Here is a 26937-nt window from a genome sequence, read left to right as displayed (position 1 = left end):
GACGAAGGTCCTTGTCATTTTACTTCTCACACAATGGAATCGGCGCACAACTGGGGCGCCCTCTTGTACCCGTTATAAAAACACGCGAAAGTCACGTGAATGAAGTCACGTGACGGACAAGTGGAATGATTTGTTGGCTCGATTCGGTCCCACCCAAGAGGCACGGCGCACCGGGGTGTTATTCTGGACACTGTCAATTCCGCCATACTTTCAAATTTAGCAATGGCGCGGCATTTGTAAGCCAATCAAAAGAAGCTGTAGCAACACTCTGGGCAAATCGGAGTTCACCAATGGTGGAATTTGACAATGTCCGTAACAGCACTCCCGAAAGTGGGAGGGAGCAGCCAAATGGGAGCAGCGGCATCAGAGGATGTTGGTTTTCCGATGCTTGCGGAATCACGTGGCGCTCCTTCCCAATGTTTGATGTCGCACTGCCCGCAATTTTTTTTTTTTTTTGCCAACATTGCCTCACTAAAGTTCCCTGAAACTGGGTATGTTAAGTCTCTCGCTCCCTCGCGACATCAAATATTTTAGTATAACGACCTGTACGCGCAAATGCTCGGGATAACCACGTGATGTCGCGACTAATCCGGTCTTTTCCTTCATATCTAAAAATGTTATAGTCACTTGTCACTTCGTGAACGCGAATAAATACTATCCCCATGTGGACGGTAGAATGTCGCTTTAGGTTAACCAGGATGGCTTTCTCGTCATCGGCGTTTCGAGGGAGTGCACTGAGTACACTCATCAAAAGGAGCGAGTAAAAAGGGTGTATACCTTGAATTATCGCTGTGCGCCCGGCCAGTATTTGAAGAGCTCACGAACAGCGTGCGCTATCAGCGTGACATAGCATTCTTGGTAGGAAAGTGGCGAGTGCCGAGTTTTCAAGAAAGGAAACGCGAGAAAGCCGGATTACGATTATTGTTGTGCGACAAAAACACACCCTTTTTACGCGCTCTCTTTAAAGAGCGTATCCACGGGGTACGTTCATCCCGGGCACCAGAATATTCGCCACTATTGTAAAGAAGCCACCGACTCGGCATAAACAGTATCTGGGGAGAATCAGCCGCTCCGCAGCCGAGTTTAGCTAGACAAGTGGTGGTCGCATATATATATATATATATATATATATATATATATATATATATATATATATATATATATATATATATATATATATATATATATATATATATATACACACGATCTCACTCACAGGCGTACGCAGGGTTCCCCACCAGGAGGTGGGGGGGAAGGTTCGCAGCGTCCCCTCCCCTTACTAAATCAATGTATGGGGCAGATTTTGCAATGTATGGTCAAGGTATGGGGCAGATACTCGGAAAACCCTAGTGTCGTTAATTTCACCACCATAGGCGACCGTAGCCAGAAATCTTTTCCGGGGGGGGGGGGGGGGGGGGGGCTGACTACGCTAGTGATAGGCTCAACAACAGGTCACAGCTATAACCTGTCACAGTGACGGGTCCACGCTTCGCTGTGCCAAGCTTTGCGCGACTTACGCACTGCCCGCATTTTTTTTTTTTTTTTTGCAGTGTGCCAACATTGCCTCACTATAAAGTTCCCTGAAACTGGGTATGTAAAGTCTCTGGCTCCCTCGGGATACGGTGTACTGTGCTCACAGATTCAAACGCGACATCAAAATTTTTAGTATAACGATTTGTACGCGCAAATGCTTTACCGCGTGATGTCGCGACTAATCCGATCTCTAAAGATAATGTTGGCTAATGTTGGCTCTGATCTACGCGTTAGAATCGAAATTACGCCGATACCACCCGCACTGACGACGGTAGAAACGAAAACATGTGCATTACGTAGCTCTAAATTGTCCTATTTCAATCCGTGAGTACTGTACTTCATTTTCACCGATTAGGAACTACGTAGGCCCTAACAGACGCCGTCAATATATATGACGTCACGGCGACTGATGCGGGAACTTCAAGCTGGCGTCACCATCCGTTTCTTCTTTTTGCGCGTTTTCCCGCGGCAAACGCGGTTATATTGGTATTGTGAAAGAGTAATTTATTAAAGAGAAAAATTGTTCTTCTCTTTAGTGTCCCTTCATCACCGTCAGAGAAAAAGAAATATCGCCGTCGTATCATTTTTGAATTTCGCGCTAAAGTTTGAGCGGTGTGAGGTCACGGATCTCAATGTCCTTTATCAGAAGCGTAGCCAGAAATCTTTTTCAAAGGGGGGGGGGGGTTCAACCCCCCCCCTCCCCCTGGCTACGCCCCTGTCCTTTATCGTACATAGTGCTTCTGTTACGGAAGACCAAACGATCATCATTCTTTCTTTTTTTTCGAGTTAAGTGACACTCACCATTGCCGGTAATTACACAGGCACCAGAAGGGGCCGTCAAAATTTATGACGTCACGGCATGTGAACCACGACGCAGTCGCGACCTGCATTTTCTTTTAGCGCCCTTTTTCGCCGGAATAGTAGTGCTTTTGTTATTGTGAAAGGTAATTTACCAACGCGAGAGAAATCATTCGCTTTATTGTACCTTAAACAGAAGCTAGTGCAGACGTAATTAATTGGATGGGCTGGTGGGGTGACAGTTCATGGATACTAAATCCAAATTTAGTACGTGTTACCTGCCAAGCCATTCAATAAATACCGCCCAAGCATTACGTACAGATACTTAACCAGCGAAACTCAAACGTGCGGCCCCGGTATTTATCACGGGATTAATTCTGACTGTTTATTAAAGTCTTTCTCAACCATTGGTTAAGTCTTGTCGAAGGTAGTAGCAGACGGTCTCCCCAGCCGGCGCCGGCACGAAGTGACAATGAAACGCTGCGCTCGGCGTTCCGTCGCCGCCGTCGAAGGTCCCCCGCCGCATCACCGCTCGCACACCTCTCCCACCTGTCTCCCCCCCCCCCCCCCCCCCCAGCGTTAAGCGCACCGCATAACCGCCATCGAGCGCAGCAGACGCTCTTCCAACCCTACCGCCATCATGAAAGCTAGCAACGAGATCAGGCGCATATCGTCTGCGTCCCATTTCTAAGCAGCTTCGCTCATCGGTTGTATTCGTATACGGAACTGCTTATTTTTCTGTGTTGGCTTCACTGCACCACACAATCAGGACAAGCCAGCTTACAAAGACCAAGCTTACACCGATCCCCTAAACTCAGCTTTCCATCTAAACACAAATGTATATAGAGCTGGGAAGATTCTTCAGGGCAACATAGGTCGTCTTATATCAAAATATATGACGGCTTCAGAACGTTTCTCATTTTATTGTTTGCCGTTTCTCTGAGTAGGAGAGCAAGCTTACAAAGACCAAGCTAACACAGACCCCGTTAAGGTCAGCTTCACATCTAAACACAACACTGCTGAAGGCACTTCTTCAGGGGCAACATAAGCAGTCTTATACCAAATATATGACGGCCCTACGACCCTCATTATTATTGCGATAGCAATTATACGGACAGCCTCGGCTGGTTTTTGCCGTCGCCGCCGTCATGCACCGTATAAGTATGTGTATATATATAAAAGTCCCAAAGAAAGAATAATTCAGAAAAATGCTTCCGAAGCACGAAATCGAACCAGCGACCTCTCGCTCCGCAGCGCGTGGCGCTAACCACTACGCCACAAAACGCAATCCTTCAGGTAGCTAACGGCGAGCGTTATATGCATGGTTATATGCACACCCTTTACCGGTGGCAATACTCCGAGACGGCAGGCGCTTATAAGCATTTTTTCATTATCAGCGAGATGGCGCGAGGAGCGCAACGGGCGCATTTAGAAGTCGTTGGCCAGCTCGCTCGTTCTAATATTTGCCCTTCCGCTGTCTGCTCGCGCGGTTATCTCGTGGTGAGGGGAGGAAGGATGTTTCGCGCTTTCACCGTGATGTCCGCGCTGATGTTACGGAGCGTACGAAAGTCACTCGAGCTCAAGGGACGCCGCTAAACAACAAACAGAAGATGAGCGCGAACTATCAAGTGTCACAGCTCGACACTTGAAGCACGCTAGTTTCCTTCGCTGCTTCGACCGCCTTTGCAACAGAAGCGCTGTTCAAACCGAGAGTATCCATTCGAGAGCCTCACTTCGTATAGCATTAGTTTTTTGCTATTGTTCATTGTTTCACCCTTGCAGCGAAAATGTCTTTTTTTATTATTTGCTGTTTCTCCGATTGAGAAAGCCAGCTTACACCAATCCCCTGAAGTCGGCTTCACTTTTAAACACAAATGCATTGCTGAGACGTTTTTCAGGGCAAGCTTAAGCAGTCATATCAAAATATGACTGTAGGACCTTTCATAACTATTGTTTGCGGTTGCCACGAGGCACGTGCGTCCTGGGAGGGAGTGGGCACTGCCTATTTCATTGTGCTCAGAACTGGCTCTTCGTTCCGACTCGTGTGGATGGTGGCCACTGCCATCTCCCGGAGCGTGAGAAAACACCTTTTGCTAGCGGAGCCTGCAAAGTCCCGGACGTTATGCATATATACCTTCGCTGTAAAACTAGATTCACTACTTTTGACAAGATGTGGCTCGTGGAAGACAAAAAAAATCACAGTGCAATTTTTCAAAGTTCCATGCTTACATCTTGGCTGTGGCTTGTCACTGTAACGTCGAGATGATTTAGAAACAGACTAGATTCAGGAAATATTTGTTTATATTTCAATGGTTAGGAATGTAAAAGTTCTAGTAAATCGTTAGGTTCCCTCTTTGGCTCTCTTGTAGCCCATCTTTCGATTCAAGAAAATGGGTTTAAGCAGATGCTAAAATCTAAGAGCTGCTACAGGAAATTTTAAACTTGTGTCACCATCATAACTTGGTTTCGCATCTACTCTGGCTTGCCAAGTCTTTTCGTGGTCAGAGTGGTTCTTTGTTACTTGGCCTGCTACAACACAACTTATGCAGTATTCTTTTTTAGTATCCCTTCAACGTACATGCACAAGAATTATTTGCAATTGATGCAACCACAATGAAACCTCAAAGCAAGGAATCAAGCCAATGACATACAGCAGTAGCAGTGTGCATCAGAACAGCACACCAGGTGAAAGAAATAGTCAGCTTCGACACATTATCACACAACACCTTTTTACATTTATTATACAAGTCAAAACTTGCACGACACGTGCACGTTAGGGGTGAAACACACGGGCAAAAGTGTCTTTCTTTCTCGCTGAGATGATGACTTGGAAACGGGTGGCAACGGCGTCTGCCGTGAGTGACGAAATACGACAACACTTCCAAGAGGATGAATGCAAACGGCTGACGGTGGCAAATGGCAGAAAAAAAAAAAAAACGACAACCGATGGAGAGATGCTCACTCACACCTTACTTTAAGCTTTGGAAATAGTTATCGAAAAGATGGGGGCCAGAGGGTAGGGTGACGAGACTCAATCATATCCATAATAATCTGGGCAACAGTAACGGCCATTTTTTTTTTCTTTAGGAGACGCAACCGACAGCTGGCTTTGCCGCGGCCGGACGAGAGGGCAAGGGGACTGCCGTCGCCGCTCACGATTGGCTCTTCGATGCCTGTCGCCGCAACAAGATGTAGATCTTCTCTTTGATCCATGCTTTGTTGTATGGTGCGTATGTGTTTGTTGACTTCTGGTATCTGCAGAAATGAAAAAGAAAGGGCTTAGTGAAACAAACGCATCTGTCTGTATCAATTCTATACTAAGCGAACTCAAACTCAAAATCAGCCAAAAGTTAACATGATCAGAAATCGTAGAAGCTATGTCAATAAAGCCAACATTTCAACAAGGAGACGTGTTCCTCAAAGCAAAGACACGTTCCATCATTGAAGTGTTGGCTCCAGCAACATTCCTCGATCTGATGACTGATTGATTGCCGACTCATCACTTTTAAGCGTCAATCTTCCCCCAACTTCAGTACAATTATTAGGACTTTTCGGTGGTTCCCGCTGAGTCTGATAAATGGTGGGTGACTGTAATGTAATTGTTGGGGTTTAACGTCCCAAAACTAGGATATAATTATGAGGGACGCCGTAGTGGAGCAGTCAAGCACCATAACCATTGGACTACCGTGGCAGGTTTTAACAAAGCGATAACCACGTGTGAATAATTTCTTTAAATCGGGAAGTTCGTAAAATCGAGAAAGGTACTTTCCGGTCCTTCAATATCTAAAATTGTAACGTAGCGACATTCAAAGGCTACCACAGCATTGTCCTTGCCACTAACCCACGCCTGCGCGTGTGAAAAACCTGCATGGGCAACCTGCACATGCAGCCTTCCAAGTCGGGTGATGCAGGCTAGGTAGACGGTCATGTGAAGCTATGACAGCCAACTGATATGCAAAGATGTGGCTAATGAATGTAGCGATTGCACGATCAGGCTGAGAGAGAAAGTTGCAAGTGCTGTCGCACAAAGCATGAAATAAATAAAGTAGGGGTGTGCGAATATTCGAAATTTCGAATATTTTTCTAATAGTGTTTGCTATTCGATTTGATTCACACTGGAATTTTACTATTCGAATTTCCCAAAAACAAGTACAGTCAACGTCCGATTGAAAGTGACCCCTTCAGATTTTCAATATGCTTCACCTCATTACACTCTCGTATTGCGGCAAAGCTGCCTTTCAAGCTCCGTTAGGGTTGAACTTGGCCAAGAGACAGTCAACCTCCGATTGGAATGGTCCCTAGATTTTTATATATGCTTCACCTCATTACACCCCGGTATTGCGGCAAGGCTGCCGGTCGAACTTTGCCAAGACACAGTCAACGTCTGGTTGGAAGTGGTCCCTAGATTTTTTCAATATGCTTCACCTCATCACACCCCGGTATAGGGGAGACCCACGCCGTGGGAGGCGCTGCGGTGCTGGGCGCTGTCAGTCAATGTGGGGAGAAAAACTCGTTACTCGAGTGTTGACCCCTCCACTGTCCCCTTCAAGCTACCTTGAAAACGCGTTGCTTTGCTCGCACGCTGCACGCGTTCTGCACGTGTTTTTGAGAATTTCGCGTCGCACGCGGTTAGAATGTAGACGCTTCTGTCCGCGTGGCAGCAATTTGGTGAAAGGCCAGCGTCTGCTCAGCCATGTAGCAGATGCGGAACAAGTGATAGCAGACGACGCCGTCCCCGTCAGAGCGAAGTGCATTTCGCAAGTGAAGGACGACGCTGTTTACGACGTGGAGTTTGCACAATTTTCTGTACGTTCATAATTATACAACTGTTTTATTTGGTTTGTGGTGTGTACTACGCACTCCCTATGTTTGTTACTGGATGCATGGGTAAGGCCGCTTCTCATGCTCTAGGTTAAGTGGCCCTGGCGCTGTGTCTGCTATTAGTTGGGATACCTTAATTTACTAGCAACCATTCGAGTTATCGTGCGGCACGCAACACTCCAAAAACAAATGGTCTTCTTCGGCTTCTTTCCCACAACAAAAATTGACATCTATCTCGCGTGTCCTTCCTTGCGTTATCACCGTTCTCATAGCCTGTACTCCGAGTTCACGAACAGCGTGCATACTATCAACGTGACATAGCATTATTAATAGGGAACTTTTTTGGGTGCAATCTGCGGGGGAAGAGCCAATTGCTGTCAAGACATTTTATCTTGGTCCCTATCGAAAGTGCACCGTGTTGTACGGGCTGTACCTGCACACTCAGTAACAACTAGTTCACTGTATCTGCCAAAAAGACTAATGGACGTGGAACAACGGCTAATGCTTTTTTTTCTTTTTTTTGTAGTTGTCGTGGTCGTGCCCACTCAAGCGTGAGCTTCGCATCCATGCCTGTCATCTGCTTTTTTCGTGCCATCTGTTTGGGAATCGGTAGAATTTCACTGTTGGAGCTGACCCCTTCGTGTTTGCATGGCCATTGGGACAGTTGACGACGCAGCAATAGTTCCCCCCTTTCTGTCGGGGTGACATCGCGGAACGAGGGGGGTTTCACGTGCAGCGCGCGCTTCGCAAATGCGTGGGAGCCAAAGGGAGCGGAAGGGTCGTAGCGCTCAACAGTTGTACGCTTTTTCCGGCAGGGGAATGGCAAGCGCTGGCGTCGGCGCTGTTATGATCGGCCTGCCTGGCTTGGCGCCGCTTTGACGCATGAGACGTTGCGGCTAAGACTACCCTGATTTCTTCCGGGTCAGCGGTTCCAGAGATGCACCAAGAGCGGCGACAACACGAAAGTCGTTCGTCTAATTATCTCAGGTTGTCTGCGCCCCTCGTAAAACCCTTTGGGCATGCCTGACCGACTGACAGATTAGGAAGAGTTGTTGGCCGTCGAGGCGGCTTGCTTTGTCGTCAAGGTGACCCGGACAAAGGGCCCAGCGTCTGGGAACTGTCTGCAGATGCATTTCCCACGTTCTCCGTGGCGCCTTGGTGCCACTGTTTCCACAATTCGTGGTCTGCCTGGCGCCGCATACCCATCACTGCAACAGACTACGAAATTGACTTCCACGTAAGACTCAACGTCTTCGTGCTGTGCCGTGTAGTGCACGGTGGGCAGTGTTTTTTCCTCGCCATGGGACGAACTGGACGTGCCTCTTTCTCCTTTCGTGGGTTGGGAAGGAGGCGACGTTTCACCTTCCCCTTTTGGGAGCGGAGGTGAAGATGGAAATTTTCATTGGACTGTCCTGGCCTCCATTGTTTTTTCCTACAGGGAACCTTGGGAAGGCCAGGACATAAAATGCGAACGCCGATGCGCTCCCGACATGCTCTCACAAGTTCTCTCAAGCTCTCAAGCGCCGAGAAGCTCCCAGAAGCTCGAGAGCTTCCATGATGCTAACCCCATCATGTAGCAGCCTGCTACTTGTGAAATAATATAATAAACGTTACTGTTAACAGCTCCGGGCTCCTCTCCTCGACATCTCCCTGGGACTCTGGCTGGCTCCGGTCCTCTGGGCAGAACCCTGATTACATCAGCGCGCAAACTTGAGCGGGAGGTCCCTATTGCGGAAAAGCTGCCTTTCAAGCTCCATTACGGTCGAACTTTGCCAAGACACAGTCAACGTCCGATTGGAAGTGGTCCCTAGATTTTCAGTATGCTTCACCTCATCACACCCCAGTATTGCGGCAAAGCTGTCTTTCAAGCTCCGCCACGGTCGCCAATGTATTAACTTAAGAAAACGCTGGTTCCAACTTGGAGATGAAAGATGTGGCAGAGGTGGGGGCTCAATAAATGCTGTTGTGGACCTGAAATTTGGGCAAGAAGTCCGAAAAATCGGAAGCCGAAGCCTTTTAGCATCCAAAATTTCAGACCTTATATGTCGACGTCTACGAGGTAGATTTGGAACTCCAGACTTGAAGGGAGCACACCTTTGTCCGCCACATCAGTTGGGCTTCCACAGAAGTTGAAAGAGGAGGAGAGGATGAGAAAATGGCATCTTTGCCTATCACCTGTGATGTGTTGTCGGCAACACTTTGGTTGCACCAAATCATGTACATAAATACAATTCGGCCTCTACATTGCCTAATTTTTGATAAGACAACTATGAAACACCACCTCGTCAGCGCTTCATCAACCTAGCGAAAAGAAACACTTTCATGTTGCTATCTCATAAGAATATGCTTAGGAATCCTCTCTAACTTTTTTTTTTGCAATTACACTTCGAAGTATTCGAGAAATATTTGAGAAATATTCAAAAATATTCGATTCGCACAGCTCTAAAATAAAGCAATCACTGCTACCCCTAGTGCCATTTGGTACGCAAGACCACTATCGACTGCCAAGTTCGTTTTACCGTGCATGTGCTTGGCGTGCAGCCTGATCGAAGTAAAGCTAGGGCGTGACTAGGGTGCCTAGATGTCTTGCTACGATAGATAGTGGATGCTCTAAGGAAAACCCGCCTGTGCCAAAATTTGAACGAAATCACCAACTTTGACCAGGCTGCACGCCGAGCACATGCACGGTAAAACGGACTTGGCAGTCGATAGTGGTCTTGCGTACCAAATGGCACTAGGGGTAGCAGTGATTGCTTTATTTATTTCACTTCACTTAGTTCAAAAAAAAAAAAGCAAGAAAGATTTCGTTAAGTCAGGTTTAGCCCAAGTTAATTTGTGTCAACACTGAACAATATGCGTACCTGTCACGGAACGAAAATTCCTTGGTTATGTTGGGAACTTCATAAAATCGGATTTCATTAGATCAAGTCTTAATTGCATAAAAGTTTGCATGACACTTATTGTAAGTACGGTGTGCGTTAAAATGCAACTGGCCACATTATTTCTGCAGCTGTTATTGTGCTCATGGTCAAAAATGAAGGGAAAAAAAAAAGGCCATGCCTGTGTAGCAGCTACTTTAGTCTAACAGTGAGGTACATATGCAACAATGGTTCTGAAAATTCTTCCCTTCTGGCTGAAGAAGTTGCTGCAATAGATGCAAAATATTTTATCAGGGTCATAACTGATAAAGACGCTTCTCACAGTAGAGTGCAGCAAAACAAATACAGCATAATCAGAGAGAAAATGCAAGCCGAGCAGCAGACACCCAGTATGCATATTTCAAGCCACGGTGGAGTTACCTGATGGAATGGTGACAGTTTGAAGCGGCCCTTAAAGGGGCCCTGCAACACTTTTCCAAGTGATCGTCGAATGGCTTCATTAAAGGAGTTTATCGCCTCATGAATTGTCTGCCACAAAAATGTTTAGAATCCATCAAGTACGAGCAGAGTTACAGGGATCTGCCGCACGCTTCAAGCGCTTTCTTTCTCCTTTCATACCAGCGAGCCCCCTGAAAGCTACGCAGCGGGGATGACAAGGGGGGCAAGAAGCTACGTCCATCGGTCGGCACGTGTCATGACCTTGAGCACTTTCTTGTTTTTTCTTCGAATGCACAGCTTACTTTCAGTGTGATCGCGCACGCGCAGGCACAGTAGCTATGCCGCTCATGATGCTCAAATCAGCCAATGGCTGTGCACTTTGGGCTTACGGCATGGTCATTTGGGTTTATGGCATCATTTGTCGAGAGAAAAGGGAGCGCTTTCTTGAAGACTATGAGAATTAATCTTAAATTCCAGGCCGTTTGCATCACATTAATGTCTGGCTTGCATGTTTTCAGGAGCCTCGACTACCGATCGGCAACGTTTTTCTGACCATGCTGAAAAAGTTGTAGGGTCACTTTAACCACCTTTTTTTCGAAGTCAAATACAGTACCAGTATTAAACAAAATTACTTTTCAGGATAGTATTGTACAAGCGGAGACATTGCTCAACACCCGCAGGGAACACTAGCATCGCATGTAGTTTCCACCATTAATGCTGGTCGCAAATTTCACGCGTTTTTGATACTGAACGTATGTGCAGTTTCTCTGGTGGTGCTGCCTTCCTTTCCCTTTCCCACCCCTTGCCATAGGGAACCCAAGCTCAAGTTTGCGGCGCGACGACAGCGCCGCGCCAGCCGCGCTGCGGCTCTGTCGGAAAACTCTGAACCGTCGCGCGGCCGACTCAGCCCCTTTCACGGTAGCGGTAGCGCACGTGCGCTCGCGTTATTCTCTCGGTGCGGGTAACTGTGGGGCCGTCAGCTCGGCACGTTGAACCGAGAGGCTTGCTGCGCATTTCCACGATGGCAGAAGCGACCCCGCGGAAGCGCAAGCGAGGTCCGAAGAATTGCGGTTTAGTGGCCAGCCACAACAGTGCAGACAAGGCACACGATTCACGTGTTAAACTGTATCGGTTCCCGGGCGTGTCGCACGAGAAATAAAGGCGGCAAGCGTGGATAGCTGACAGCGCTGTCTCGCCTTCTATTTTGGCTGTCTGAGTTCATCGCTTTTGTTCGTTCCGACTACCTGAATCGGTAAGTAACGGGGCGCATGCACGCAGCGACTACAGTAATGATTACTCGCTGTCTTCTCGCATTGTTAAAGTCCAGTTACGGTTGTAGGTGAAGCAACTTTGTGTTTTGATTCCCCGTGCTCGTGAGACCTACCCGTCGTTGTTGAACGTTCACATTCGCGTTATACCGTTAGCGTTGCGCGGTTGGTTGAATTCAACTGAACTCCGCACATTGTCAGAAGTTCGGCGCCTGCATTTCACGTGTCGGGAAGGCTGCTTGATCATGCCGGAACGGACGTCTGTGCATTTTCAGCAAGCTTTGACATCGTTCTGCAGGTTTTCTTTGTTTTTGTCACTTTATTGGGGCGATATATATTTAAGCCGCTAAATATAACTGGCACTTCATACATGCTTTGCAATTGCAACCTTGAATTAACCACCTTCTGACTTTGTGCGATTTTCTAGCCGTGTTCACGCAACAGGTTTTATACGCCTGTCAAGTCGGTATCATAAAAAGAGACTGCAAGCATGACGCGAGAGCCGAAAAAACGAGGCGAGCAGTTCATCTTGCTTCACAGTGGTTGAAGCTCAGCTAGCTGCCTCGCGTCTTAATCGGCGGGTGATTCTCCAGCGGCACGGAGGACTTGACTCTAACCTTCTCAGGAAGCAGTGCCATGGCCGTATAATCTTTTTCTCGCACGCCGCAAACGTTTGTTCACGAAAGTACACGGCTGCTACTGTAAGCATGCCATATCAAAACAACAATCATATGATTCGTAGTCCACGCCGCAGAACATCCATAGCGTGTACGGCTTCATTTCGGAGTGCATGTGGACCATTATTCATCTTTAACGTGACAGAATGAGACTTACCTCGAGGTGTACGTCCTACACGGTGTAATCGCGACTTGGGAAATGCATTTCGCTTTGAGTTGGGCGTGGTTGTCGTCGATCGTCTGCTCTTCACCGTTAACGTGATTGACGAGCCTTCCTTATTTTATCAAGTTCGCTTTGCAGAAGTGCCAGTCAAGCTTGAAGATCCTTTTGAAGCCGCACTGCACGCGGTACATTGTGAGACGCCGCAAGTGCACCGCGAGAGCTCTGCACGTGCACGGAAGCGAGCGGCAACGCGGTGGCGCGAAGGGAAAACACTCGCTGATCACGCCCCAGTTTCTCTTTTTCTGCCAGAGATGGCGCTGCCTGTCAAGAGCAGCAGCGCCGCTAAGCGTTGCTTGGGAAGCCTATACTACCCTATAAATGATTATGCTATAATTCACCCTCTCACCCCCCCCCCCACTTTCCCTCCTCACCATTACTCCTCTTCTCCCTCTATCTTTTTTTTTTTTGTGTGTTTCTTTCCCTTTCTTTCGTGGCACATCGTATGTACGGCTAGGGTAAGCACAAGGAAGCATTTTATAGAATTTATTAGTTATTCATCAATTATTCATTGGCTATCGATTAGTTATGACAACATATCGGCCATGCATTTTTTTGTCAGGCTAAGCTCATCCAAGCATTTTCTATAATGCATCGTTTATTGACCGATTCGCTATTGATTGGTAATCAATTATTGATCGATTAGCTAATGATTGTTTATCGATTGGCTATCACTAGGCATCGATCGCTATGCTAGGAGCTGCTTGGCACCAGTCCACGTTCAGGGGTGCATACCTGCAGGTTTTTTTTTTTTTTTTTTTTTTTTTTTTTGCGGACGCCACATGCAGAACAAGAACCTTCAACAGCTTCACCGTTAAAAGCAGACAAAAGTGGGAGTCCCGCATGTAAGGTTTGTAAAGGAAAGTGCCCCTCTGTGGTACAGAAGCACACTCACACGAGACAACTGAGGTCCACCAGCTGGTCCACAAAGTCAAACAGCTGGCTGATGTCGTAGGTGATGGAGGGCGTGTTGGGGTTCTGCCGCTTCAGGTGCTCCTCGTAGATGTGGCACACTCCCTCCATGCACTCGTTCACCGACTCGTAGTCCGAGTAGGTGCGGGTCTCCGGCTTCCCCGGCTGGACTAGCAGGATGGTGTGAGACTGGAAAGAAGGAGTACTCATCACCATCAGCCCATCTTATGCCCACTGCAGGACGAAGGCGTCTTCCCAATGATCCGCAGTTTACCCTATCTTGTGCGAGCAATCCATTCCATTTTATACCTGCGAACTTCCTAATGTCGTCAACTTCATCTATCTAGCTGCAGTCCTCAGTCGACTTTCCCATCCTTTGGTAACCATTCCATTGTTCTAACTGGCCCAGGTCCATTTCTTTTGCTTAACGTGAATCCCTTGGTTATCCCTGTTTGTTCCCTCCGCTATTCAGCTGTCTCCCATTCTCTTAAGGTTATACCCGTCACACGAGCACGCAAAAAAATCTTTTACGTAAGCGGACTTTTACAAAGTTGAAAGACCTTTTTAAAAGAGGCACTGCGTCGCAGACACACGGTACTGACGATCTCTTTTTAGTGTTTTCTTCCCAACGTGCTACTGAAAGTGTGGTGCTAGCTTTCAAAACAGAACCAGCCAAAATAAAGTTATGTACCTTGATACATAAATGAATGCGATGTCGGCATAGACTTTGCCATTATGCATCTGCGTGCAGGTTGTTTTCCCACAGTCTAATTGAAGTGCAAGCATCCCTCTCAGACTATTTTCTATTTTCAAGTGCTTTCAAGGCTGTTAGGTAAACGGCACTAGCGCTCTTCATGCGCCTGTGACTGCGATCATGGGCGTCGGCAGGATTTTGCCTTGGGGGGTGCAAACCCGTGTTACATCGCGTCTGGGGGAGGGAGAGAGCTGGCATAGCTTAGGTGGGGGGGCAAGTGCCGATGTGGCTTGAGGGGGGCAAGTGCCCCTTTTGCACCCCCCTGCCTACGCCCATGACTGCGATGCGCGAAGTGTCCCACGTGATATCTTCGACCCATTTGACCTGCTTACGAGAGTACGAAAGTAAGCTTTAAAGGGTCTATTAAACCTTCTACGAGATATGAAATTTGTTTTTATGGTAAGCCTCGGTGACAGGAAAGCTTTCGCTAATTTTTTTCTTCAATTCATAAGTGTTCGCGCCCACTGGCTTCAAGATGATTCTTTTACTGCCATGAAAGAGATCAACGAACTTTGTTTCCAGAAAAGGCCCCTTCAAAAAAAGATCGCTCTCAGTCATCTGTCTGCGGTTGAAACTCTTTTTTGGAAGAAGTCTTCTTGCTCAAAAGTCCTTCAAGTGCCAGTGTGACCCGGGTATTACGCCTGTTATTACTGTTCCATTGGAGGCTGTGTGGTCAACCTTATTTTCTTTACGCAGCAAGGGACAACTTGGAACGTGGCTTCCAGCAGCCTTTTCAAGGGCCATTTCCAAAATAATTAATCCAGATGTTAGGTGAAACCAAACTTGGCAAAACGGCATGAAAACTTTGTTGGCACATATGCATAAGCTACCACATCAGTTATCACATAAGCAAACACATTTAACCATTGTTCCTTCTGCCAACTTCGATGCTTGAATTGAATTGCAGAAGATACGAAAGTACGATTTCCTCCCATGGATATTTTCCAAACCAAAAATTCTCGTTACGGCAAGCTTCCCTCAGTCTAACTGCGTTCACCCGTACGCATTCTACCGAAAGTGCAGGAACACCACGGAAGGCTTTTCAAAGGTCACTGCTGGAATGTTACGTCTGAGCTCTGCGGCATACAGAGACAAAGGAAATGCAGGGACGAGTGTTGAACAGAAAAAATGGTCTGCTAGTCAGTGGTCGAGGTAAATTGGTTGGAAGATGTGTTTGCTCACGCATGCGCAGTACCATTTATGCAAACTGACACTTGTTTCCACACACAGTTTCGAAAGAGGTACCGCAGATACCTCTTTGGGGTACAGTTTTAACGTTTATTAAGTTTGCGCGCTGGTACAAACGCACCTACCGCTTCCTATTGTGCGGGTCAAAGCAAACGCAGTTATTGCTTTCGCTGACGAACTACATATTAAAGGGCCTCTACACGGAGTACGAGGCCGGCTAAAAGATCGTAGCAATGCCACGCTTGGCAAAAAACTGTCATCAGGCTCGTAAAAGTTCGAAAGGTCGCTTCTTCCACTGTTAATGAATCGAACGCCGGTGCCTGAACTTCGCGTAAATGAGATCCCACAGTTCGCGCTTAAGTAGCTCAAGCAGCGGCATGGTTGAACAAAGGTAAGGATACTCAAAGGTGTCGCACGTGCTAATTGAAGTGTGCAATAAAATTTGTCGATTGTTGTTACGCACGAACCTCATGGATAAAGGAAAGAAAAACCGCGACGCGCAAACGCCGGTTTAGGCCGTACAGACGCTCGCTTCGAGAAACTTTACGCACTCTCGCGAGGCACGCATTGAAGGAACGAAAGACGGGGCTTTAGAACGAAGCACCCAAGACACGGGAGAGTCTACTAATGGCTAAGTTAGCAATATTAAAAGGTTATTAACGTAAGCGTCTTAGGCTTAGCGTAAGCTCGCCGTGTATCGGCAACGCAGTTCCATCAAGAAACGTGGGCTACAGATTACGACAACGTTACCGGGAAGCGGTGCCGCTATTTCAAGCTTACCATGATTGCCAGGCCGTTGGCAGCACGACGAGCCCGGCGATTATACGGTTCGGACGAATGAAAACCCCGACGAAAAAAACAACACAGGCCGCAGTGTACACTACTCACGTCTCCAAAGCACAAGTGCACAAGCATACGACGATTATCGCGTCACAAACTCAGCGCACGCGCACACGAGATCGATGATGATGATGACGCTCCCATGTTGTTGGCATAGGTCGTGGTTGGCATTTGCACGCGCGTATTGTCTGTTTTCGCGGTTAACCCTTTTTGGCGTAGCAGACGACGCGGTGAAAAACGGGCAAACCAAGAATCCTGCCACCGTTGGCTGCAGAGAATAAACCGATTCACGTCTTACAGTGCCATCCGAGAGGTCTACACTCCGTACACTAAGCTGCATTTTACTAGACGTGTTTATCAAGAGGCAGCGCATGCTCGCGATCTTTGTTTTCCTCTAACAATTCGAGCGATCCATCATGAGGCAGGTGTTTGAAAACCACAAAAGAGCGAATGCTTTGAGCGCAAACTCGTCCTGTACATCAAACCCCGTCAGCGCACTGACGATAACGACTTTTCCCTAAGAACAGCGATGAGAAACATATTCGCTGTATACGTGTCAGAGGCAGCATGCAGGCGCTGGAACGAAAATATGCCAGCTATGCGAGATCGACTGCTGGCACAGACCACCATGTGCATGATGGCCGCCTAGACGTAACGTATGGTTGGCACCGCCGAGGAAGCGCCGGGAAGACGTTTCATCCATCGCAGTCCCCTCGGCATACCCGTAATTATTGTTATTCCCAAGCGCGAGATGATAGCTTCCGTCGGCAGCCTGTGTTGATCCAAGGGGACTCCGCCACGAACCGCGATGGCGGACTTTGTGATGCTACTAGCGCTCGCTGGAGCGATGTTCGTGGGCAGCTACATGAGTGGAATGGTTCCGCTATCGGTTCCTCTAACAGAGGTATGTGGTTGTTTCGTTTGGTCGCGTTTTAAATGCGAAGCATTTCTGGCACACACGATCGATGCTTCTAGCGTTCGAACTCGTCAATTTCTGCGAGCGGTTTGCGCTGGAACCGATGCTGGGCTAGCAAATCGAGCATCTGGCAAGCTCGCAAGAACACCTGCTGCGGACCTCCTTCATCGGTTTGTTGTTGTCTTCTCTACGCAGGCTCGGCTACACTTGGTCTCTGTGTTCGGCGCCGGGCTACTAGTGGGCACGGCGCTTAGTGTCATCATCCCCGAAGGCATCAGCACGTTGTACCTGACGCAGATCAGTGAGTTTATTTTACGACCTTGAAGACAGCGTGGCTTCTTGCGACGCCGGCTGGAACGCTTTAGGATGTAAATCGTATTCCGCGTGTCGTCGTCTGCTACGGGCCCTCACTTTTTTTCGGAATGAATGCATGAGTAATATATTGTGTAATGCCACTTTAGCTAGGGCGACAGTTGGTTTCACTTAACTTTTAGACACGCCGTGCTAAGCGCGATTCGATTCCCGGCCCCTGCGGCCGCACTACGATGGGGGCGGAATGGAAGAACATCTCTGTACTTAGACTTCGATGCACTTTAAAGCACCCTTGGGGGTCGAAATTAATCAAGAGTACCCCACTAAGGCGTTCCTCATAATCGTATCATGGTTTCGGGCACGTAAAACTTCAGATTTTAATTTATACTTAAGTTAATTTTAATCCTTGCCTGTCCTATGAATAAAGCCATGCTAAAGCGCTGGAGCTGCTAAGCGGAATAGTACTGCTTCCCGTACAAAGGGCCGAAATAATAAAATAATAATAATAAAGGCAGTAGGTTGCTTGCGATGGGCATCTTGCTTTAGTTTTTATGAGTTCTCTAGGCCAATAATAAATTCCAGTTTTTCTGAGGAACAGAACGGACACCTCCGTAAAGCTTCGTTCATTTATTTTCTTGCTTCTTGTCATGCTGTTCTTCCAACTGTGCTGTAAAATGATTGTTCACAATTATTATTGTTACTGCATATGGCTGCAATGGTAATATTCATTCATCGAATGCATTCATTTCTTACCAGCGAAAAGCTCTTCATGGTGTATTATGGTGTAATATTTGTGCTTACCTTTTGTTCACTGAAAGCGAGCAACCACATTAGCTATTCTTGCAAAATCCTGCTACACTCAGAAAACTGAGCAATTTCTTTAAGCGACTGTGCGATCTAATGACGTCGACCTCGCCGTCACAGCGACTGTTGTGATAAGGCACTTTCTTGCTATTTTCTCCTAAATACTTACATGCCAATAACATTTAGCCAATGCTCTTAACGTTGGCAGAACTTGGTTTAAAAAAAAAGCAGCAACAGAACTCTTCATCGGGAGGGATGTTGATGCCGTAACAATGATGTGGCGGAGCATTTGACAGCTGTGTGAATGAGGCCTTAGGCTGGCTTTAATTACATCATCGTAACTGACTTAGCCTACTAATAAATCACCTTTGTTGGTGCACTGCAAGTACGTTCTGAAGCGGTAGCCCAGTTTTACTAGTTTTACTGTACAGATGGGTTCACTGTTAAAGGGAACACTTGTATGCAGGACATGTTTCAATTTCGCTCTCTTGCAAAAACATAGTGGCTTAGATTTGCATAACACTACTGGTGGTTGACAGTTCTGCCTCTTTTTGATAGACTCGTGCATTGCAAGAACAATGTTTCCCTGTACACTTGCTGCTAGAGGGCCAGCAACATGAAAGGTGCTCATAGGAGTGTTCCCTTTAACAGTGGACCGTACTGTACACTTTGAAGTAAGCTGAGCTTCGTTGGTGTAGCTAGGGGTAAACTTCGGTGGGGGACGGACCCCCCCCCCCCCAAAAAAAATTTGCACTTTTGCGTAGGTATATATACACGCACACACGCTACAAATGCACGCACAACATGCATAAAGTATCGTTGACACCCCCCACCAGAAATAAAATTCTGGCTACGGCCCTGCTTAGCATTGTAATAAAGCTTCTTTTGCTGACTACTCCTATATACTGTTAGAATGCCCCGACATGACCACCAGTCGCGGGAAGTTCTCTTCGAGAAGTCGCGGGACTGGAAACAAACTGTCTCATGAAATCTTCCTCTGCGCAGAGGAGCTGGTGCACGATGCGCAGACCGAGGCGCACAACGGTCAGAAGCCCGGCGACGCCACCCTGACCGCTGCCAGCGGATCGAGCCACCACGGCCACTCGCACGATGACGACCTCCACGGTAAACTCGAAGCGATAGACCCCCGCAACCTGGTCGGCATCACGCTCGTGCTGGGTTTCCTCTTCATGCTGCTCGTCGACCAGCTCATCTCCCAGCACAAGCATCACAAGGCTCTAGCCATGGCCGTTAGCGGTAGGTCGTCTTCAACGGACTTGGCTTCCTTTCTGTTCCGATTATGCTGTCGTGAAATGCCCGCTGTGGCTTTGCTGCTGAGCGCGAGGTCGCAGATTTGATTCCTGGCCGTGCAGTGTAATTAGGATAAGAGGCAGAACATCAGTGCTCGTGTACTTGGCTTTAGAGTCGCATCCAATAGGACAACTGGCCAGGGACCGAGAACTGGCCAGAGCGTGTGATTAGATCTTGGTGCAAATGAAAAGACTACGAATTATACTGACAGATTTGAGCATCCTTTTCACAGTTTGAGTAGGATTATTATTTTTTAAATTTCGTTTAACCCTTTCAGCCCTGGATTTTTTGTTTTGGCTGAAGGATATTTGTGTGTGTGTTTTCCTAATGGTTATGACCTCAGGAGACCACAAACGAACAACTGAGCCAGTGGTGCAATTATTTATGGATTTACATATGTGGTGTCAAATTAGGTCATCAGGGCTCAGTGTTAGTGAAATGAGAAAAATGACTTCTTTATTGCTGCTACTCACTAGAGTACACAAAATCTGAACCAACGTCTTATTCGGCAGTGTGGAAGCCCTTGAAACGACTTTGGGACTTCGTCCCGAAAACGGCGCTTACCCACATCAGCTTACTTGCCTCGGCGTCACCCATGACTTTGGTCAGGCGTCTTCTTTTTGGCTGCCAGCTCCGCAAGAATGCCATAATGGTGGTGTTGATCGCAGTGGGGATCATTGCAGAAGTACTCCCCCAAGAATCGGCAGTGTTGGTTGGCCTTGATGTTGAGCTATGGGAGTCATTCTGTCTGCTGTACATAGTCTGATGCTTTTATGCATGCAATAATTGGTGCTCAAAATTAGAGTGTGTATATTATTATCCATTCCCACTCTATTCCATGCTGCTTACGAGGTAAAAGGTGTTGACGCTGAGAAGTGGCACTGACTTCTTGGCAACTAGTGAAACATGTTGAGCCGCGGCACATGCGTGTGGAGTGCATGCATGCGCATCAAACGACAGCCAGCCACTGTTGCACTCACCTCCCACTGTTTGTAGCATGCATTGTGTGTATACGACTTCTTAGTCGCCGCAGATTGAGCAATTATGTTTATAAGTTTTTTGCAATGTTTTCCACATTACCAGACACTGTGACCGGTGAGCTTTTCGTTGCACTAAAGAAAACAGGTACCATAAAAATTGGCTGTTGGTTTGTTTCATTTGTAGCCAGACAATGCAGCATCTCACATGACCATACATTTCTTTGAAATGTGGACTCTTGTCAGTGAATGTGCGACCACACACCATGAAGCACAGATGAAACGAGTGTGAGTTAAAGTGCATTCCTTGTTTCATAGTACATCAAAAGTGACAAACAGGGCTAGTTGGTGTACCACTGACTTTGTGGAAAAATAAGTGAGTCAACAATGATATCCACACTTCTCTCTTGCCGTCTTGTTTACTTCGCACCCTACGTCCTCAACAAAGCTAACACTGCGATAAACGGAGCCAACGTATGTGCAATGTTGTTTTGCATATTCTTTCTCTTCTGCAGACCCCGAGGGATCGAGCTCGATACATATGCAGGGGCGCAGCTTCACAGCCACCCTGGGCTTGGTGGTCCATGCCGCCGGTTAGTGTGGACGGTGTCCCAACATGATTCTAGAATCCTGCTTCCCAGTGGAGTAGAGTGATATTTTAACTGTAACAAATTATCGGATGTGACAAAGCAAATGTTAAAATTTTTTTTTCTTGTTGCTTCATTATAATGGACTGTTTTGTTACTTGCTATTGCCTTATGGCAGTGCAGATAGGGCATGTAAGAGGACAGAGAAGCACCGTGTCTTCGTTTCGTTTTCTCTGTTGTCATCCGTGCCCTGTTTGCACTGTACCTGATGTAATGAAAAGATCATCAGCATCAGCCTGACTACGCCCACTGTAGGGCAAAGGCCTGTCCCATGTTTCTCCAGTTATCTCGGTCCTGTACTTGCTGCAGCCACGTTACCTATCCTCATAAACTGGAAACATATGAAAACATAAGTGTTGAAGATTGGGCGAGTTGGTTCGTCGTACTTGAACTGGTATTATAGCGCATTACGGGGAAGAAGAAACGGCCGAGCAGACCGACACAAGAGGACAGAGCGCTCTGTCCTCTTGTGTCGGTCTGCTCAGCCGTTTCTTCTTCCCCGTAATGCGCTATACCAGTTCAAATATGAAAACATATTGTTGCGGACAGCCATCAAAAGACGATTAACGTAATAACATAATAACGAAAGACGTAATAACGTAACATAAGACGTAATAACGAAATTATAATGAATTTAGAATTAGACAAAAGTATTTTGTGTCAGATGCAACTTTTTTATTGTTACGTTTGACTGTACTACTGTGCATTGAAAGGCCATTTTGACTTACTCTGTGACGCTGCCGTCTTAAGCTCTTACTGTAAGACTTGTAACTACTTTGGTGTAACACGAATGTCAAGATGCTGAACGGAGATGTTAGACCTGGCATTCTTCCACCCCATCATTTACTCAGTCTGAATTTTGGCTATGTAAATTAAATGTCCCTTTTCATTAGGAGTGTGCGATTATCTGCCAACGTGTATGACAGCACGTGATTGTTATTTCCTGTAATGGCACTGCACTCATCCAATGCTTATTACTACACTTAATCAATCTGCATTTGTTGGTAGGCCGTCTTCCAATCTTTCTTCTAAGACAGGCACTAGAGCAAAGATATGTAAGGCACATTACATGCTGTCTTGTGTGCCTTCTGTTTGACAACAAAGAAAATTCCGCCTGTCGAAACATTGGCTAGAGTGACACTGCATGTTCCATAGGATTTTTCATCACTTCAAGATTCCATCTTCCCCTGAACTTCTGTTTGAGAAAAATGACGAAACTTTGTTCTTCTGACGTTTTAGCGTCGTGAAAACTTTTCTAGTCATCTCACATTAGTTGCAATCGGCAGTTACTCACTTTCTGCGACTTTGTTCCCAGCCGACGGCGTGGCTCTTGGGGCAGCGGCGACAACGTCAAACCTCGACACCGAGGCAGTCGTCTTCCTGGCCATAATGCTTCATAAGGTGAGAATGCTTATTTAGACCAGCCCACAGAGAGGATTATGGTGGCACCCAGGGAGCCGCCTGTGAAAAGGTCTATAGACCGTGTGCAGAGTTGATTTAGTCACTGTCGATATAGTGTAGAATAGTTTTATACGCCGTATAGAACAGTATGGAGTGACTTCAGTCCTTGGTGCACCATGTGTTGATGTCGAATGATGAAACTGTGCCCAACACCTTGCTCTGTCTGCAGGCGCCGGCAGCGTTCGCCCTGGTGTCGTTCCTCATGCACGAGACCGTGGAGCGTTCCACGATCCGCAAGCACTTGCTCATTTTCTCGCTGGCAGCGCCGTTACTAGCCATCATAACCTTCCTCGCAATAAACAGGGTGAGAGCCCGTTTCGTTTCTTCCGCACACGATCGGTAAGCAGCCAAGTGCAGTAGCTGACTTTGCGCCGTGTCGATGTCGAATAGGCACGGCGTGGAGAATGAGGTCGCGAGGAAAGGAAATGTAAAACAACGTGTGCTTTTTTTCCTAGTGTTTCCTCGCCGAGCGTTTTGCTACTGTTGGACTTGGTTATAGCAAACATGACCTTTCGCTCATTAATACTGTGCATAAAGTGTCCTACTGAAATCACTATGCCAAACTTTCAAGCTGACTGAGAATTAATTGTAAATTCCAGGCCGCATGCTGCACTATAATGTTTGGCTTGCGTGTTTTCAGGAGCCTTGACTACCGATCAGGAACATTTTCTGTCCATGCTGAAAAAAGTGTTGCAGGGCCCCTTTAAAGACAAGAGGGCAAAGTAGACACCTGTGCCATATTTCCATCTACAGTAGCTTTTTTTTTGTACTCCAGGATGTGTTTAGCCCAAGGAGCAGTGGAATGCAAAGTTCACAGACAGTAGCAGCAAGCATTCGAAATAAGAAAGCCTTGCCTTGACTTTTCATTTTCTTGTCGAATAGTCAACCTGCTGGCTCAGAAGTTACTGAAAATAAAGTTCTGAAGTAATAATTTATCGTCATAAACTGATTTAATATTTCTCATGAATATCTAATAATCAACCTATTACTGTACAATTGACATAATTTATCATAACGTTTATCATAACATTAAGGAAACATTAGCGTTTCCTTAATGTTGGTCCAGTCACGACTTACACTACACTCAAACCTCGAAATAATGAACATGGATATAGTATAATAAAGTAAACGAAGAATGGTCTTGTCACAGATAGTGTTACGAATATACATTTATAACGAATTTTTGGGTATAAAAAAGCTATTTTCGTGTCAGATGCACCTTCATTATTATGCGGTTAAGTGTGTGCCCATCTGCTACCTCACCGTAAATCAGGCCATGTATTTGTCATAAAGCTATTGCTGGAAAACGAAAACCGAGTCGCATCACTGGCAGAGATTCAAACGTGACCGCACTCTCGCATTCCAGGGTGCCCCCCAGTCTATCGCGTCGCAGAACGCAACGGGAGTGGCTTTGCTCTTCAGCGCCGGCACATTCCTGTACGTCGCCACGGTCCACGTGCTTCCCGAGCTGGTGGTGCGCCACACCACGCACCAGGCGGACAATAGGGGACGCATGAACACCCCGCCGAATGAGGGCTTCACCAGGACCGACGTGCTGGCCATCGTCGTCGGCACGCTCTTGCCCACGATCCTCACGGTTGGGCACCACGGTCACTAGTCGTCGCGAGCTAGTCGTCTCGTCAAAGTGCATCCTGTGCTCAAAGTGACTTTGACTGCCAGTTCATTAAAAGTGGCAGAGAAGAGATACAAAAACTGCTTAGAGACGATCGGCCGATCTCCCCGGTTTTTCCGATCGACTGTTGTCGCCGACGAACAGATGTTAAAGACATTCGTCATTTTTTACGGACACCAACTCGTTCTTCGTCGATCTGGACGTGCTCGCTTCAACGAGCACGGAACACTGGCGGGCGTGACAGCGACGCGTCACTCGTGCGCGCGGCTCTCCGCGTCACCGCCGATTCTCCGAGGAACGACAGGTTTCTGTGGCAACGTCGTTCGCTCCTCGGAATATGTCGCTTGTAATTATACAATTATGCATTTTTGCGCTTTTTCCCGGTTTTTGTTCTTTTCCAGAATACTGGACGCCCAGTCACGGCTGTACATTCCGAAGGAACGATGCGTGACCAGGAAATCAACTGTCATGTTTTCCGCGTTATTTCTCGATTGTGTCGGTGTGTTCTCATGATACCTGTATTTCTTCTTTCCTTCTCTACAGACTTGCATTGCATGCATTAAATGCTAGTCCAATGCAGACAGTAAAACACACTTGTCTATAATTTCTTGCAGTGTATAAAAAAAACAAAAACGGGATGGTTGCTCATTGTAACAAGGTATTCATCATTCGACATCGCCTCGTCCATGTTTTTTGACCGATACGGTGTGTGCGTGAATCACCAGATGGCAGCTACGTTCCGTTTTTATACTGCTTTAGGATGTTACGTTTGGGATGATTTTTTTTTTTTCATCCCATAACACTGTTTACTGGAATGTGCCCCATGTTTAAATGAAGTATATTTACAAAGTAAGGAAGTGTACAACTTAGAAACTTCTTTTGTTTAAAACCAGAAATAAATGTACAAATTGTCAAGTATTTCTTTTTTTTTAATGTTTTACTGGTACTGCCACTATGTTCAACACTGTTTATAAATGCAAACTTTCAGATTTCAATGCAGGAGCTTAGAAACAAGCTTGTTCATTATACTTGCGAAAGAAACGTTTTCCGACGTACGGGTTTCTTGTCCGTAATCATTCATTTTCATTGTAGTTAGTACAGCATATTCAGTTTTATTGAAATAAATTCCTGCTTAGAGTTGTGCATTTTTGTGTTTACGAGCAGCTTATAGCATAGAGCAATTGAAAGTGCGGTACCCGTGGATTGAAACGTGATATTTAGCACGACTGCTATGAGTAATTGCTCGTTATAACTGCATCATGTTGCTGAAATTTTGGCTGCTAAAGGTAATGTTGGCTCCGACGTAAATGTTTGAGTCAAAGTTATGGCAATACGATATGAATTATAGATGCTGGAAACAAAAGTGCATGTATTACTTGGCCCTAAATTTTCTCGTTTCAATCAGTGAGTAGCGTACTTTCAATAGCATAAGAATTAGTACCAGAATAGCATAAGCGCCCAGTACAGTGGTATACTCTTGCAATAGTTTTCTAGGCGGTGCTGCTTGCAGCGAGTTGCAGGTGTTTGATGTCAGATAAAGACGCTATGCTTTGGACATTACTTATTGCTATGCATGCGTAAAGGAACATATTGCCTTCATGCATTTGAAAAAAGTAGGAATTGCTGAGAAATTTCTAGAAAGATGAAGCATAATAAATGATGTGACAAGTGTCTGAATCCAAAAGCACGAAGATTATAGACTAATCCATGCACGCTACGAATTGTTCCCACGGTGAGTGAGCAATGGCAGCTGCATCTGCGCAGTTTTCGAGCGAGTTCTGCACACACTGCATTTTACGAATTTGAAGCACAAGGCTGCTCCCATTACTGTTGCTGCTTTGAAGTGCGAACTGCAAGCATGTGATGTTCTCAAAGCATCAGTGGTGGATCCAGGGGAGGGGCTATCCCCCCCCCCCCCCCCATGAAAGCCTGTGTCAGCCTCCCCCCCTCCTTCCTTCAGTGCCTGTCGTCCACCTCCTTTGTCAAATTGCCTCGGCTACTACTGCCCAAATGGGGGATCGAGAATCTTGTCCCCGCCCTGTACCTTGCGCCTCATCTCTCCCCCCCCACAAAGTAGGCACCTGGATCCGCCTCTGGGAAGCACCATGTGCAAAAATATATTGCATGCAATGTGACTCCTCCAAACAAAACATTCAGGCATTTTTTAAAGGGAAACAAAAGTGAAACAACGAATCACTTTAAGTTGATAAACGGACTAATGCTGTTAATTTCACCATCATGGGTTTACTAATGGAGGAGAAAAATTAAGGTCAAGGTTTCTTTTTTAAACCCCTTCAGAGGAGAATGTAGTATGTCATTTTTACGAATTAGAAACTATGTAGGATCTAGTAGATGTCGTCAAAATCTGTGACGTCACGGCGTTTTGTACAGGAATTTCAAGGTGACATCGACACCTGCATTTTCTTTCTGCACATTTTCTCGCTTACCAAGCATCTTCTTGCGGCAAGCATGGTGATTTTGGAATTGTAAAAGTGTAATTTACTAATATGAGAAAAATCGTTTTTCTCTTTAGTGTCCCTTCAAAATT

The 26937-nt window shown here is 46.5% G+C and overlaps 2 protein-coding genes across 2 annotated transcripts; one reads left to right on the top strand and one right to left on the bottom strand.

The window, feature by feature from the left end:
* Window positions 1-5464: 5464 nt before the first annotated feature.
* On the bottom strand, window positions 5465-16443 carry LOC119374695 (enhancer of rudimentary homolog). The gene is made up of 3 exons (XM_037644869.2): window positions 16269-16443; window positions 13530-13735; window positions 5465-5586 (listed from the first exon to the last, which is right to left on the bottom strand). Exons 1-3 carry the CDS (start codon window positions 16401-16403, stop codon window positions 5484-5486), a joined length of 444 nt encoding a protein of 147 aa, XP_037500797.1. The 5' UTR covers window positions 16404-16443; the 3' UTR covers window positions 5465-5483.
* Window positions 16444-16766: 323 nt separating this feature from the next.
* On the top strand, window positions 16767-25534 carry LOC119374693 (zinc transporter ZIP9). Its single transcript, XM_037644867.2, has 7 exons — window positions 16767-17232; window positions 17440-17545; window positions 19366-19617; window positions 21164-21241; window positions 22611-22696; window positions 22926-23060; window positions 24123-25534. The coding sequence occupies exons 1-7, from the start codon at window positions 17137-17139 to the stop codon at window positions 24372-24374; spliced, it is 1005 nt and encodes a 334-aa protein (XP_037500795.1). The 5' UTR covers window positions 16767-17136; the 3' UTR covers window positions 24375-25534.
* The last annotated feature ends 1403 nt before the right edge of the window (window positions 25535-26937 follow it).

This window comes from Rhipicephalus sanguineus, chromosome 11 (genome assembly GCF_013339695.2).
Source record: "Rhipicephalus sanguineus isolate Rsan-2018 chromosome 11, BIME_Rsan_1.4, whole genome shotgun sequence".
Lineage (NCBI taxonomy): Eukaryota > Metazoa > Arthropoda > Arachnida > Ixodida > Ixodidae > Rhipicephalus > Rhipicephalus sanguineus.
This window is presented reverse-complemented; position numbering and strand designations above follow the sequence as displayed.

What these genes read in the sequence shown, in the direction of transcription:
- LOC119374695 (XM_037644869.2), bottom strand. Translation starts at nt 16,403, where the DNA reads ATGCTTGTGCACTTGTGCTTTGGAGACGTGAGTAGTGTACACTGCGGC. An exon ending in CCAACGGCCTGGCAATCATG is followed by an intron (nt 13,736 to 16,268) that starts GTAAGCTTGAAA and finishes CCTTCTTTCCAG; the next exon opens with TCTCACACCATCCTGCTAGT. An exon ending in GTGGACCTCAGTTGTCTCGT is followed by an intron (nt 5,587 to 13,529) that starts GTGAGTGTGCTT and finishes TCATTTCTGCAG; the next exon opens with ATACCAGAAGTCAACAAACA.
- LOC119374693 (XM_037644867.2), top strand. Translation starts at nt 17,137, where the DNA reads ATGGCGGACTTTGTGATGCTACTAGCGCTCGCTGGAGCGATGTTCGTG. An exon ending in TATCGGTTCCTCTAACAGAG is followed by an intron (nt 17,233 to 17,439) that starts GTATGTGGTTGT and finishes TTCTCTACGCAG; the next exon opens with GCTCGGCTACACTTGGTCTC. An exon ending in GTTGTACCTGACGCAGATCA is followed by an intron (nt 17,546 to 19,365) that starts GTGAGTTTATTT and finishes TCCTCTGCGCAG; the next exon opens with AGGAGCTGGTGCACGATGCG.